The 15753-nt window shown below is 38.0% G+C and overlaps 1 protein-coding gene across 1 annotated transcript; it reads left to right on the top strand.

Moving 5' to 3' along the window:
• The first annotated feature begins 2007 nt into the window (after positions 1–2007).
• On the top strand, positions 2008–4123 carry LOC145111232 (uncharacterized). The gene is made up of 3 exons (XM_079047529.1): positions 2008–2859; positions 3070–3348; positions 3449–4123. Exons 1-3 carry the CDS (start codon positions 2008–2010, stop codon positions 4121–4123), a joined length of 1806 nt encoding a protein of 601 aa, XP_078903655.1.
• Positions 4124–15753: the final 11630 nt, after the last annotated feature.

Below are 15753 nucleotides of genomic sequence, written 5' to 3'. Positions count from 1 at the left end.
ATTTAAATAATGTTTAACTCATGTATTTCGTTAGAATTCCCGTACTGCTCATGTTTTTATGTCAATTTCAGATAGTTCAAGTGGAGTAGTGCATTGGGAGCAGTTGGATGCACGTTTGGAGCTTTAAGTGGAGCTTATAACTTATGAAAGATTATGGGGAATGATTGGAAGATTCTTTGGTCAAGAAACATTCGATTAAATTGATCACACGAAGATAGAATATGCAATCTAAAGTTAAAGGATCTTGCTGGCAGCTTTGACCCCTTGTCAGTATTTTGACCATATCTCGAGAACCGTAACTTTGATTGATGCGATTGAAAATGATATGGAAAGTAGACAAAATTTCGGACGTCTTAGGCTCAACATGCGATTTCAAGTTGCCTTTATGCGATCGCATGGGGCCTTTATGCGATCGCATGTTAGGTCGCATCATGGATTCGAGGTTTTTTAGTGCCAAATATTCATCCGGAAGTGAAAAATGAAAACCTGCGATCGCAGGTTGTATACATGCGATCGCAGGTTGGCCAAAAAGTGCTAAAATGGTATTCTACTTCATTAAAAAGGCCCGTGACGTATTTTTGGTAATACCTGCGATCGTAGGTTGTCTACATGTGATCGCATGCACATCGTTTTTTCTCCTGGACGTATAAATAGACCCTGATAGCATTCCAGTAACCTAAGTTGGCGATTCCAGAGGTGCCAGACGACGAAAATACGATTTTGGAGGTGTTTCTTCTCCGATTTCAACGATTTCTGAAGATCTGAAGAATGTGAATCATCTCCTTCAAGTAGATTAGTAAGATTAGTTGTTTGATGTCTCTTCTAATTTGTTTTTATCAGATTTTAGTCATGTCTGGCTAAAACTTTAGTTTTCAGTACTGAAAAGACAAGTACTTTTCATGTGATGGATCATTAGATCTGGTTTTTGATTTGTGTTTCTATCTAGATTCTTCAGTTTTGAGCTTAATGAGTGTTTGATTTGAATTCTTGTTAGTCTGCTCACCTAGCTTGGGTTTTATCATTCCAGTTAATCTGTTATAGAATCCGTAATTGTTCTAATAAGTTGGTAAAAGTAAGAAGTATCAGATTGGTTCTGTTTTGGGATTTAACTCTGATATAAACTGAAAAATTATATCTTTACGCTTCCGAGCTTGTGAGAAGTATTGAATATTGCTGGGAAGTTTACAAAGAACTTAATGCAACTTTTCTGATTTAATTAAGAGCTTATTTAATTGAACAGTAAAAGGTTAGGGTTAATTGAAGAGCTTGTTTTGATTAACTAATTTAGGTAAAAGAGAAATTACTAGAGCATGTTACTTTTTTCTCAGTACCAGCTTAGATAGAACACATCTCAAATAATCGGATCTGGGTTAGTTGCACGATTTGGAAAGTCGCAGCAGAACTGAAACCATTTTTATTATTGATTTTTTGTTTAATTTAATATCACTGCAAATTCTAGTTTATTTAGTTTAATTCAAAACCTCCTTCTTAATAATTTATGTATTGACTAGATGTGCCTGATGCAAAAAGACATTGACCATTAGGTTGTGTCCCTGAGGATTCGACCCTGCTTCCGTGTGCTATATTTTTAGTGCAAGCAGCAGTGATAATTTACTTGTTTAATTCGTGCACGACAGCGTGTTAACAAATTGGCTCCGTTGCCGGGGACACGGTTCTTTCTAATAGTTTTATGCCAAGAATTTTTTGTTCAGGTACACCTTTAGTTTTTGATCCAGAAATCGAGCGAACTGCAAGGAAACTGAAGAAAGAAGTAGCAAGAAAGAAACAATCAGCTGGTCTCTTTGGTTCGTCTTCATCCGTACCTCCAGAAACCCCCACACCACAAGGCACTCCCTTGTGGATCTAGAAACCCCCACACCAGATCCATTTTTTCCGAAAGTATCCCCATCTTCTCCTCAAAACAGCCTTTATAAAACTTATTCCCCACTTTCCTCCATTAAATATGAAACCACAGACTCTTGAGAAACCAAATCTGAAAAATCAAACATGAATGAAAATGGAAACGATGCTGAAAAGACTCTTCGCGAGTGGGCAACCCAAGAGTTCAATCAACAGCCCCTTTGCATTACGTTTCTGGAAGTCCAGAACTTCGAACTCAAATCTGGGCTGATTCATCTTCTTCCCACATTCCGCGGTCTAGAAAACGAAGACCCACATAAATTCCTCAAGGAATTTCATGTGGTATGTTCTGGAATAAAGCCTCATGCAGTTACTGAAGACCAAATAAAACTAAGGGCATTCCCCTTTTTAGTTCAAGATTCAGCAAGAGAATGGCTTTATGAACTCCCATCTGGTTCCATCACCACTTGGACCGAGCTTGCGAACCTGTTTTTAGAGAAACACTTTCCAGAAATGCGAGTCTCCAGTATCAGAAGAGAAATCATTGGGATCAAACAAGGAAAAAGTGAATCTTTACATACTTATTGGGAAAGATTCAAGAAGCTTATAGTATGGTGCCCACAACATGGGATCAATGATTATCAACTCTACAATTGTTTTTGTGAAGGCCTGACACCTATGGAGAGGCGCATGATAAATGCTTCTAGTGGTGGTTCTTTGGGTGACATGACCCCAACTGAAATCAAAGAGCTAATCGAAAAGTTGGCGATCGAGTCTAAAAATTTCGGGAATGAAGACGAGTGGTATCCAGATCAACCAAGGGGTGTCAAGGAAGTCAACAATGTTCATCTGGAAGCTCAGATATCTGAATTGACGAAAGTTGTTCTGCTCTTGACTAAAGAAAAAGCAGCTGCAAAGAAACAATGTGGGATTTGCTTGAAGATTGATCACCCTACAGATATGTGCCTAATATTGCAAGAGGAAACAGTTGCAGTCAAAGTTGTCGGAGGCTACCGACAAAATTTTCAGAATAATTATCAGCATAAACAATATTTTTTGTCTCCACCCGGATTTCAGCAGCAACAAAATTTTCAACAGCCGGGTTTTCAGCAAAATTTTCAGCAGCCTTCACTGCAACATTCTGGAAGCTCTAGCACAGCCTTGTAGGATATTGTAAAAAGTCTGGCCAGGAGCACCCAAACATTCCAGACAGAAACTAGAGCAAATATCAAGAATCTAGAGCAACAGGTGTCTCAACTTGCCACTTCTGTGGGTCGTCTGGAGTCTCAAGGAGCTGAAGCTGAAGAGTATGAAGAAGTCTTGATTGAAGAAGAAGCTAAAGAAAATCTGGAAGAAAAAGAAACTTCAACACTACCCAATCCAATTCTGAAAGAATACAAGCCATTACCGCCCTTCCCATCGCGACTGAGGAGCACGAAGCACAAAAATGAGGATGAGGATATCATGGAAATTTTTCGCAAGGTTGAGGTAAATCTTCCACTTCTGGATATTATCCAACATATCCCTCACTATACTAAGTTTCTAAAAAATTTATGTGTTTCAAAGAAAAAACCTGAAATTTAATGAGATTTTAAAAGCTGGAAAAAACATATCTTCAATTTTACAAAAAGGTTTGCCTCCAAAGTGCAAGGATCCGGGGATTTTCTCAGTTCCTTGTAAATTGGGGAACCTTGATTTTCCAAAAGCCATGCTTGATCTAGGAGCTTCAGTCAATGTCCTTCCCTATTCTGTTTTTGAAAAAATAAAATTGGGATCTTTGAAAAAGACCGGGACCATCATCCAATTCGCGGATCATTCAACATTACATCCAAAAGGTGTGCTTGAGGATGTTCTTGTCCAAGTGGGTGAGCTTATTTTTCCCGCTGATTTTTATATATTGGACATGGGAAGCTTGGACACTTCTGATGCAAACTCTATTATTTTGGGAATTGCTTTTATGAATACTGTAAAAACGAAAATTGACGTTTTTAATGGAATGATTTCAATGGAGTTTGATGAGGAAGTGGTTAAATTTCAAATTAGTAATGATAATTTTCCTTCTGAAAATAATTTTATTAATTATATGGGTACCAGCAGTCCTTTGTCTAAGGGCTGCTATGAGTTTTCTAATGTCTCTGTGCAAGAAATTTTTTTAGACAGGAATTCATCTGATAATATATCCAAGGAGCTGGTAGAAGATAAACTTGGGGAGGTGGAAAAGGTTGAGCTAGAATCTGCTAAGAAAAAATCAAGACAAATGTGAAAAGAAACAAACTTTTGGAAGAAAAAGAGGGAAAAGTGATTTCTGGTATGAATCTGAAACGAAAAGAATCTGAAGAGAAGATTTCTGGGAAGAAAAAGAAGATCAGAAAGAGAAAGAAGTCTAATCAACTGAAAGGCTTATCTGATAACTATTTGGAGTCTTTCCAGTTTGCTGAACAAGTTCCAGATCCACCCATATTGCCATATTTGAAGGGATATGGAGTCACAAGAAAAAGATTTGAGCTTCAAGGAAGTCCCAACCACAACAGTTCATAAATTTGGTTGGGCAAAGTCGAGCCAACGACTTTAAAAATGGACGGCTTTCCGGGAGGCAATCCGATGAGTAGTTTTTAGTTTTTATGCTTTCAATATAGAAATGGTTGCAGTCCCAAGCAAGCTAAGGGAAATCAGAGAATCTTCAAAGTTGCTGAAATTCAGATTCTTCGCCACATGTTCGTCAAAATCAAATTTCTGCAACCTTATCAGGTACATTCATTCCTAGCTGCAGGCTTTTTGTTTTTATATTCTTTATTGAGCTGTTCATTCCTCTCTGAGCATTGAAGACAATGCATCATTTTAAGCTTGGGGAGGGGGTTAGTGTAAAAATTTACATTTTTTGTTAAAATTTTAATTTTTCAGTTTTTCATTTAAAATTTACAAATTCTATTTTTATTTTTGCATTTTATTCTATTGCATTTGCATATTAAAAAATCAAAAATCCAAAAATAGTTTCCTTTTTATTTTTCTGCATTCATAAAAACAAAGAAAAAACCAAAAAGATTTTATTTCTAGTTATTTTTATTTTTATTTTCTGCATTCCAAAAAAATCGAAAAAATTTAAAAAATTACACTAGATGAAGATATCTTTTTACATTCGATAGGTCTGTTAAGATGAAGTGTGATAGTTACCGAAAATAACAGTCTCATTAGAATGAGTTATAATTAATATCATATAGTGATTTAAATGTTTTCAATACGAACCAACATAAGAGTAAGATAATTTTTACAATGAAAGTGTGGGATGGAAAAACGAACAGTGTTTTGAAAATAATTTCCTTGAATGCCTTAAAAAGAACCTAGATTGGATAACCCTTATCATTCCTTAAAGTACTGAACCCTATAGTTTCTACGCCTTTTGAGGTTAGGAGGGAACTCTTGTTATACCCACAAATAGTTATCATTTTTGAAGTATTGAAGATATGGTGGGCCTCAAAGTAAAATTCGCGCCCAGACAATATAAATGTTAGAAATGTTACATCAAGCAACTTGAAGAAATCTGCAACTCAAAGTCAAATCCAAGTCAAGTTCAAGTCGAAATCAAGAAGCAAACAAGTTAAATCTAAAGATTTGATCAAGACAAAGAAGACATGTGGTATAATGAGATTGATCCCTCGATAGTGGAGTCATAGGGGTAAGCTTGGATTTTCTGTCCGTAATGGAGCTTACCGCGTTTATTGGACGAGTTCGGAAAAAAAGGAGGGGTTGGTCGAGCTAAGTTTTTATAAACGAATTTTCGTGAAATTATTTTTAAAAATACACTGTTTTCACCAATTTAATTTAGCGTAAAAATTATTTGCTCGAGGTTGGTTTAACTTTTTAAATATAATTCCGAATCGTTAATACAAAGTATTGAGATAGTTGTCTAGGTAGTGATTTCATTGGAGCTTCCTCGTTGTGAAATCTGATCATGTGACAAAAAAAAGAGTGAAGTACTTTAGTTTAAGTTTTTGTTCTATTTTATTTTAAATTCTTTTAATGTCATCTACATATTTCCATTTTGTTTATAACGTTTTATTCTTTTTTCTTACTTGAGGGCAAGTAAGGTTTAAGGTTGGGGAGATTTGTTAGATGCCATTTTATGCAGCTTATAGGGTAGTTTTTATTATCATTTTAGAATCATTTTTTCTACATTTGCATGTAATTTATTTAAATAATATTCAGCTCATGTATTTCGTTAGAATTCCCATACTGCTCATGTTTTTATGTCAATTTCAGATAGTTCAAGTGGAGCAGTGCATTGGGAGCAGTTGGATGCGCTTTTGGAGCTTTAAGTGGAGCTTCGAACTTATGAAGGATTATGAGGAATGATTGGAAGATGCTTTGGTCAAGAAACATTCGATTGAATTGATCACACGAAGATAGAATATGCAATCTAAAGTTAAAGGATGTTGTTGGCAGCTTTGACCCCCTGTTAGCATTTTGACCATATCTCGAGAACCATAAATCTGATTGCCCTTATGCGATCTCATGGGGCCTTTATGTGATCGCAGGTTAGGTCGCAGCATGGATTCGTGGTTTTTTAGTGCCAAAAATTCATCTGGAAGTTAAAAATGAAAACCTGCGATCGCAAGTTGTGTACATGCAATCGCAGGTTGGCCAAAAAGTGCCAAAATGGTATTCTACTTCATTAAAAAGGCATGTGACGTGTTTTTGGTAATACCTGCGATCGTAGGTTGTCTACATGCGATCGCATGCACATCGTTTTTGCTCCTGGACGTATAAATAGACCCTGATAGCATTCCAGTAACCTAAGTTGGCGATTCTAGAGGTACCAGACGACGAAAATACGATTTTGGAGGTGTTTCTTCTCCGATTTCAACGATTTTTGAAGATCTGAAGACTGTGGATCATCTCCTTCAAGTAGATTAGAAAGATTAGTTGTTTGATGTCTCTTCTAATTTGTTTTTATCAGATTTTACTCATGTCTGGCTAAAACTTTAGTTTTCAGTTCTGAAAAGACAAGTACTTTTTATGTGATTGATCATTAGATCTGGTTTTTGATTTGTGTTTCTATCTAGATTCTTCAGTTTTGAGCTTAATGAATGTTTGATTTGAATTCTTGTTAGTGTGATCACCTAGCTAGGGTTTTATCATTCCAGTTAATCAGTTATAGAATCCATAATTTTTCTAATAAATTGGTAAAAGTAACAAGTATCAGATTGATTCCGTTTTGGGATTTAACTCTGATATAAACTGAAAAATCATATCTTTACGCTTCCGAGCTTGTGAGAAGTATTGGATATTGATGGGAATTTTACAAAGAAATTAATGCTACTTTTCTGATTTAATTAAGAGCTTATTTAATTGAACAATAAAAAGTTAGGGTTAATTGAAGAGCTTGTTTTGATTAACTAATTTAGGTAAAAAAAGAAATTACTAGAGCTTGTTAGTTTTTCTCAGTACCAGCTTAGATAGAACGCATCTCAAATAATCGGATTTGGGTTAGTTGCATGATTAGGAAAGTCGCAGCAGAACTGAAACCATTTTTATTATTGATTTTCATTTAATTTAATATCACTGCAAATTCTAGTTTATTTAGTTTAATTCAAAACCCCCTTCTTAATAGTTTTTGTATTGACTAGATGTGCCTGATGCAAAAAGGCATTGACCATTAGGCTGTGTCCCTGAGGATTCGAACCTGCTTCCATGTGCTATATTTTAAGTACAACCAGCAATGATAATTTACTTGTTTAATACGTGCACGACAACATGTTAATAGTACACCTTAGCGAAGAGCCTTGCTTTGGTTCTTACCACCGCACCGGATTCGTCAAGCTTGTTTTTGTAAACCTATCTGGTACCGAAGATCGTGTGGCCTTTTCTCTTCGGTACCAGTTTCCATACCTTGTTCCTTTCAAACTCAGCTAGTTCTTCTTGCATTACAGTGATCCAGTCGGGCTCCAAAAGTGTTTCTTTTATGATTCGAGGCTCGACTGAGGACATAAAGGCTGCGTAGTGGCAGTGATCCGTTAGATCATTTGAAGACCGAGTTTGTATGCATGCGGATGGATTGCCGATGATTTGTCCCGGTGGGTGATCTCTTGTCCAGATGTGAAAGCAAGGTTGTTGGTGATCAGCGGATGCGGTATAGGGAATATCTTCGACATCAGATGAGACTGCGGATGGTGAAGGTAGTTCTCCCTCGACTTGAGAGCAGCCCGCAGAAGTGTCTTGGACTGTGGGAGTTTGAACTGCAGCTGTTGAAAGAGGTTCCCCCAGAACTTCGGATCGGAGTTCCCCCTGGACTGAAGATGGTCCCCCCTAAAATAATGAGCTAGTGATAACCCGTAGATATGTTCTTGTGACGATGTTTTCGATTTCTTCATCATCAAAGTCTGCATAAGCATTTGATTAGATTGAGACTTTGTGAGTAGTTACTGGAGCTGCATCTTCTAAGACTGGAACCTCTATGGTTGGTTAAATAGGAGTTGAATTTCCCTCCTCAACCGGCGAGGTGGAAGTGTCGAGTGACAGATCTTCAGATTGAGTAGGACTAGAGACGTCAGCATGCTGTTGTTGAGCTACTAGAGACACAAGAATTTCAGACAGATGAGCAGTCTCTGCGGGGTTAAAAAGATCATCATAGTTTATTTCAACTATGTTCAGGGGACCCGAAGAGGCTGGGATATCACTTTCCAGGATGAATTTAGTTTCAGTTGATGGAGCAGTGTTGTGGACGTAATAGTCATCAAATTTGACGTCGAAGCTTTCAACTATTAGTCTGGTACGTCTGATGAGAACCCGATAGGCCACTTTATTTGTGGAGTAGCCAAGAAAAATGCCTTCATCTGATTTGGGTGCAAATTTGTTGAGATGATCCTTATTGTTGATCACAAAACATATGCAACCAAAGATGTGAAAGAATCAGACATTTGGTTTTCGGTTGTTAAGGCCCTCATATGGAGTTTTGTTTAGACTCTTGCAAATGATGCTTCGGTTTTGAACAAAGCATGCCGTCGCCACTGCTTCGGCCTAGAAGTATAGAGGGAGGTTGGCAAAGTTTAACGTTGATCTAACTGCTTCAACCAATGTACAGTTTCTTCGCTCTACAACTCCATTTTGATGCGGTGTGTAGAGACCTAAGAAGTTGTGACTATACCCTTGGAAACCAGGAAATTATTCAAGATCTGATTTGTGAATTCGGTTCCATTGTCACTTCTAATTCTTCTAATGGGTAGCTTGATTTGGAGTTCAATCTCTTTGATGATGTTGATCAGGACCTACGGTGTGTTAGATTTGAGTCTAAGGAAGAAGACCCACGTGAAGTGAGTGAAGTCCTCAACTATAACCAGTATGTACTTCTTGTGTTGGAGACTGGCTATGGTAGATGGACCGCAGAGATCGATATGAATTAGCTCTAGTGGTTCAGAAATTGATGAATCAATAACCATTGGATGGCTTCCCTTTTTTAGTTTTCCACACTCACAAGCATGGAAAAGTGTATCATTGTTGTATTTCAGAATTGGGAGACCACGGACAAGTTCTTCGGTGACTAAGTTGTTGATGTACCGGAAGTTGAGATGAGCAAGCTTGTGGTGCCATAACCAGCTGACTTCAGATACGACTTTGGATAGAAAACATAATTGCGGTTTGCCAATGATCAGAGAAACATCGAAAGGATACATTGTGCCTTCAGATTTGGACTTAATCAAGCAGGTGCTTCTATCACTTGTCAAGATGTAGCAATACTCACTGTCGAACTCAATTTTGTGACCATCTTTACACAATTGACCAACGCTGATCAAATTATGATTGAGACCTTCAACATAGGCAACCTTTTGAACATCATGTGCAAGGAGCAGACACTGTGTATTAACCACTCGTCTTCTTGTTCCTCATTGCACATTGCCTAAAAAATTAATGGGTTAGTTTGGGCACCCAAACAAGTTTGGAGCCCAGGGATGTAAGAGGTTTTTTCTAACTAGATGCATGCACGTGTGTCTCAACAAACATATTTTTTGTGTTTTTTTAGACCTAGTCCTGGGTGTTTGGTGACTTTTGGGGTGTTACGAGGTTTGAAAGGACGAGACGTTTTCAGAAGATAAAGTCCAGAAGAAAGTGGCTTTATCCAGACACCATTTTTAGACAACGGTCTGGTGGATGTATTATGAGTCTGTTGTCCGATCCCTGACTTGGTTTTGACTTCAGATACCTTAGAACTTGAAAAAGTGTTTACACGTGAATTTCTCCATGGTTTTGACTTAAGAGATGACTGATGAGATGACTATGTCAGTTTGGGATTTGGAAGAAGACCTTTCCATTTTGGATCTTTTAAGGAATAATTTTGAAAAACATAACTTTGAAAATACCTAACTTGTTATTGAGATTTTACAGGAGAGTTTGAAAAACTTTTTGCTACTGTACACTCCTTTTTGTTTGTTTTAGTGACTGTAGGGATTTTGGAAAGATTTTTGTCACTGATAGGTTTTTCTACATTCTTTTTATTTGAGACTTTGGCTTGTTTGAAATTGTTTTTATTTTGAACAAGCCGCTTTTGTTTTGAGATTTGTGATGTTCTTTGAAAGCCAGTTTTGCCTGAGATTTTGGTGAACCGTAGTCAGTGATGTTCAACTGCGGTTTCCTAAAATCTTTTGATTGTTTTAAAAAACATGGACTGGAATCATCTGAACTAGAAGATTCAGGATTTTGTGAACACTGACCATATTCAAAGTTTTTGATTGGTAATTCGTGATGAATGGGTTGAATGGTCATAGTGATCTTGACTGCGGTCTGTGGTAAGGATGACTGGACTACCGCATAGTAAGTCATGACTGAGTTTTTGTTCAAACACATTAAGGAAGGGAGAAGACAATTATCATCTAGGTCTGTTCCTTCCAAAACAGTTTCTTCATCTGCATCTGAGGATGACTGAGAGTTGGAACAATTTGTGTTAATGAATGGTTTTTGATCAGAGGATCCAGGGAGAGTTTCCTCAATAACGCAATTGTTACTCAGTTTGTGAAGTCTTCCAAAATGACATTTAATGTCTTCAGGGAATGTTTTTTCATTAACAGGGAAATGAAATTCTCGGTCAGAAGGGACATAAGGACAGTCTTTGTTGAAACGAGGAGATGAATCCTCTGCGGTTGGAAACCCACTGGACCATCCCCAGTTATAAGTGTTATCAGTGGATCCATTATTCACAAGATTTTCAATAGCCTTACATTCATTGAACAATTTTTCAATTAACAGATACAAACGTACATTCTCCTTTTGGGCTAGATCCCTTTGATTTAAGGCTATTTCTAACTGAGTTTCACACAATAATCTAGCATTTTTTTCTAACAGCAAATCCTTTTCTAACATGGAAACTTTGAGTCTCTTTTCTTCTAGTCGTCCTCTCACATGGAACATTTCCTAGGACGCTATGTTCGTCTCATCTAAGGCTTTGTTATAGTCTGTAAGGACGACAACACAAGTGTCATTAAGTGAGTCTAAGAAGGGTTAACAATCATGCATGCTATAGTTATTAGAGAGAATCATGTGTTTTACCTGTTCAACGATGCTAAGAGTGCCATATTTAGCCATGAAGCAGTAGTTTTTCTCCAACTTTGTTGATCCATCTTCATCAGCAGTTGCCATCATGCATATTTTTCCTTTGCTTTTCACGTTGAAGTTTTCATCTTCATCTCCGGATGACCACACTTGATGATCCCTTTTGATTTGAGCCACATATGCCCTTCCCTTTTCTTTATCTTCCATTTCCTGAGCCATTCTAAGATAGAATGCTTTGTATTTCACCACATTTGCTTTGTACTCTTTGGCAAAGTGGTTTTCTTTGTTGCATTTGTGACAGATGATAACTTCATTTTTTTCTTCGGTAGAGGTATCAGAATCAGTTGGCTTGAGGGATTGCAATGCGTCTTTGGGTTGACGAGTGTTTTGTGGTTGCGGTGGATGGTGTGGGTTTCTGGGATATCGAGAGTGATTGCTTTGGGATTGAAATTGTAGTTGAAAGGTGGTTTGGTAAACTGCTGATTTTTGTGAAAGGAGATTGGTGGTAGCCGATTGAACTGTTGGCTAACCAAGGTAATAGCGTTTTGAAATTCTTCCTCATCATCATATTCTGTGTCACCTTCATATGACTGCGGTGGATTTTCATATGAAAGAGGGTAAGATTGGGTAGTTTTGTTTTGTGGGGTTTGAGCTATAAAGGCAAGTGGACCACCGAAGTCAGCACAATCTTTGAGCACAGTTGATTCTTGTGCTTAAAGTTCACGATATAAATTGAAGTGATACATTGTGTGAATCTTCTTATCTCCCTGGACTATCATTTTGGCCGAGGTCCAGTGTTTGCCTAAACCATTAAGGAACTAGAGATTGGTTTCATGATTGCGTCGGACTGTACCAGCATTTGACAACTTTGTCACAATGAGATTGAATCTTTTGAATGAATCTTCAAGAATTTCACCAGGATGAGCTTTAAAGTTGTTGAACTCATTGAGGGCAGTAGTAAGTTTCTTGTCTTGAGCTTGATCAGAACCTTAATACAAGTTTTTTAGAACGTCCCATATTTCTTTGGCCGATTGACAGTTGATGATGATGTCGAAGTTGTCTGGAGCAACACCACAAGATATTTCATAGAAAGCGATAGCATCACTTTCCATTTTGTCAAGATCATCTTTCGTTGGATGATTTAAGGCACCTTGACCTACACACTGTCGAGCTTGAGCACCATTAGATTGAACAGGAGTAAGAACAGGAACATGTGGTCCTTCCACCATAGATCTCCAAACATCTCGACCAAATTTTTTTAGATACCTCTCTATTCTCTGAGACCAGTGGTGATATGTGACAACCCGAAATTTCTATCTTGTACAACCATTCAATTCAATCAAATTCAGACTTGTTTCTGCTATCTTTTAGCATTGTTTAGGGTCTGTTTGAGTGTTCTAAGCTAGTGACTTCAAGGAAGGAGTGTTAGGAAGTATCTTGTAGAGTTCAGTGTGCATCATACAAGCCGGAAAACTCCAAGTATTGGAGTTTACGGCCGTAAACTAGGGTTTACGGCCGTAAACACCTCCTTCGCCGTGAGATGAAAGCAGAGATTGCTACCTTCATGAGTAAATGCCTTACTTGCGCCAAGGTTAAGGTCGAATACCAGAAACCATCAGCTTTACTTCAACAACCGGAGATATCGGAATGGAAGTGGGATCGGATCACGATGGACTTCATAACCAAGTTGCCCAAGACAACGGGTGGTTTCGATACCATATGGGTGATTTTTAGACAGGTTAACCAAGTCCGCACACTTCCTGCCTATCAAAGAAACTAACAAGGTAGGAGAAACTCACTAGAACCTACATTAGGGAGATCGTACGACTGCATGGTGTTCCCATATCCATTATCTCTTATAGAGATACTAGATTCACTTCAAGGTTCTGGCAGTCGCTACAAAGTTCCCTAGGAACTAGGCTGGACATGAGTACAACCTACCATCCGCAAACCGACGGAAAAAGTGAGAGGAACATTCAAACTTTGGAAGATATGTTGCAAGCCTGTGTGATTGACTTTGGAAAGGCATGGGATATTCATCTACCCCTTGTCGAGTTCTCCTACAATAATAGTTCTCGCACGAGCATAAAGGTTACTCCATTTGAAGCCCTCTATGGCCATCAGTGCAGATCCCCTCTGTGCTGGGCTGAGGTGGGTGACACTCAGTTAGCTAAAGGACGCATTCTTGACAGCACTCTCACAGGTCCGGAAATCATTCGGGAAACGACAGAGAAGATCGTTCAGATAAGTGAATGATTGAAAGCCTCTAGAGACTGACAGAAAAGCTACGCAGACAAGAGAATGAAACCTTTGGAATTCCAGGTTGGTGACCGTGTTCTATTGAAGGTCTCACCCTGGAAGGGCTTGATACGCTTCAGAAAGCGTGGAACGCTAAATCCAAGATACGTAGGGCCTTTCGAGATTATCGCTAGAATCGGCCCTGTAGCTTACAAACTCAAACTACCTTGCGAACTTAGTAACGTACATTCTACTTTCCATGTCTCGAACTTGAAAAAGTGTCTGTCCGATGAGACTCTTGTAATCCCACTCGACGAGATCGAGATCAACGAGAGCCTAAATTTCGTGGAAGAACCAGTAGAGATCATGGACCGAGAGGTCAAGCAAACGAAACAAAGCCGTATCCCGATAGTGAAGGTTCGCTGGAATGCCAAGCGAGGACCTAAATTCACTTGGGAGCGCGAGGATCACATGAAACTGAAATATCCTCATCTTTTCGCTTAGTTATTTGTAATTGCTTAAACTCTAATTTCGGGACGAAATTCTCTCTAACGGGGGGATGATGTGACAACTCGAAATTTCTATCTTGTACAGCCATTCAATTCAATCAAAGTCAGACTCGTTTATGCTATTTTTTAGCATTGTTTAGGGTCTGTTTGAGTGTTCTAAACCTAGTGCATTAGAGGAAGGAGTGTTAGGAAGTATCTTGTAGAGTTCAGTGTGTAGGATACAAGCCGGAAAAGTCCAAGTATTGGAGTTTACGGCCGTAAAATAGGGTTTACGGTCGTAAACACCTCCTTGGCCGTGAACTCTTCCCTTCATATAAGATATTCCTTCATTTTTCACCTTTTTCTCACACTCCCACCTCGAGAACTCGATTTCCTCTCAAGTATCATCAAGAACGTTCACCTTGATCTTCAATCTTGTAAGCAATCTTTCCATTTTCAAGTTGATATTCTTCTTTATCTAGTGAAGATTCATGTTTGAATCCATGAAATATCTCTTTTTGGGTAGATCTTCAAGTTTTCTTCACTTTCACCAAGAACACCATGAACACCTACTTGTTTTTGGGCCGTGAACTCATTAGAAGCCTTCAAAAGTGTGATTCTTTCTTCTATCTTCTAGTTTAGCTTGATAAACACATGATTCCTAGCCTTAAAACATCATATATTGCATGAACATCAAGAGTTTACGGCCGTAAACCCTTGCATGGCCGTAAACCCTTGTCTTGGTGCTTATCTTGGCCACAAACTCGTTTTAAGTCCAAGCCTAGGGCCGTGAACACTTAGTGAATTCTAGTTAGGGCCCTAAACACCTCTTAAAGTCATACTCTATGGCCGTAAACTCCCCTTGGCCGTAAACACCAAAGGTGTGGCCGTAAACTCTAAGGTGTGGTCGTAAAATCCATTTGATTCAATCATATGTGATTAAAACACTTCGATCCAAGTGTTTCCTAGTCCCTAAAGTGGTTTCCTTGCATGACTAGTTTTATATACACTAATTATATCCATATATGTATCATTATATGCTTATTAGGATCTGTTTGTGCTCGAGGCTTCACTTGACACTTGGCATCCTAAATCGATCTTACATTCGTATCACTCACTACAGGTGAGTTCATACCCCTTAGCTTATCTTTTTAATGATTTTAAATGCTTTTATGGGGGGGGGGGGGAATACAAGTAGAACTATTATAGTTATTATATCAATCACATGTGATTTATAACTATCAAACAAGTGGATTTTCTTATACTTCAACTGTTTTATCAAACAAACTCTTCAAAACATTTTATAAACTGACATCAAGTCATCTTTTACCATTCAAATGGTTAAAACTCTTTTATATGTTAAACTCTTTATTAAACTCTTTTAAACTTATATATATTGTCAAAATCATATCTATATAGATATAGTTATATAAGTAAGGTTGAAAGGACTTAGGACTGATAACTCACTTTATTTCCTGTTCCTTGTTTGGTTGTGGACTTAGGGTATCCGGTTGTTTGTCCGAGTGTCATTTGAATCTTAGTTATATATTATGTATATATGTATAGATATAAAAGTTCTTACATCAGTTCAGCACCTTTGGGTAGCAATGGTGTAGTATAGGGAATTACT

The sequence above is a fragment of the Lactuca virosa genome, chromosome 1 (genome assembly GCF_052849685.1).
Source record: "Lactuca virosa cultivar CGN04683 chromosome 1, Lactuca_virosa_CGN04683_v6, whole genome shotgun sequence".
Classification (NCBI taxonomy): Eukaryota; Viridiplantae; Streptophyta; class Magnoliopsida; order Asterales; family Asteraceae; genus Lactuca; species Lactuca virosa.
This window is presented reverse-complemented; position numbering and strand designations above follow the sequence as displayed.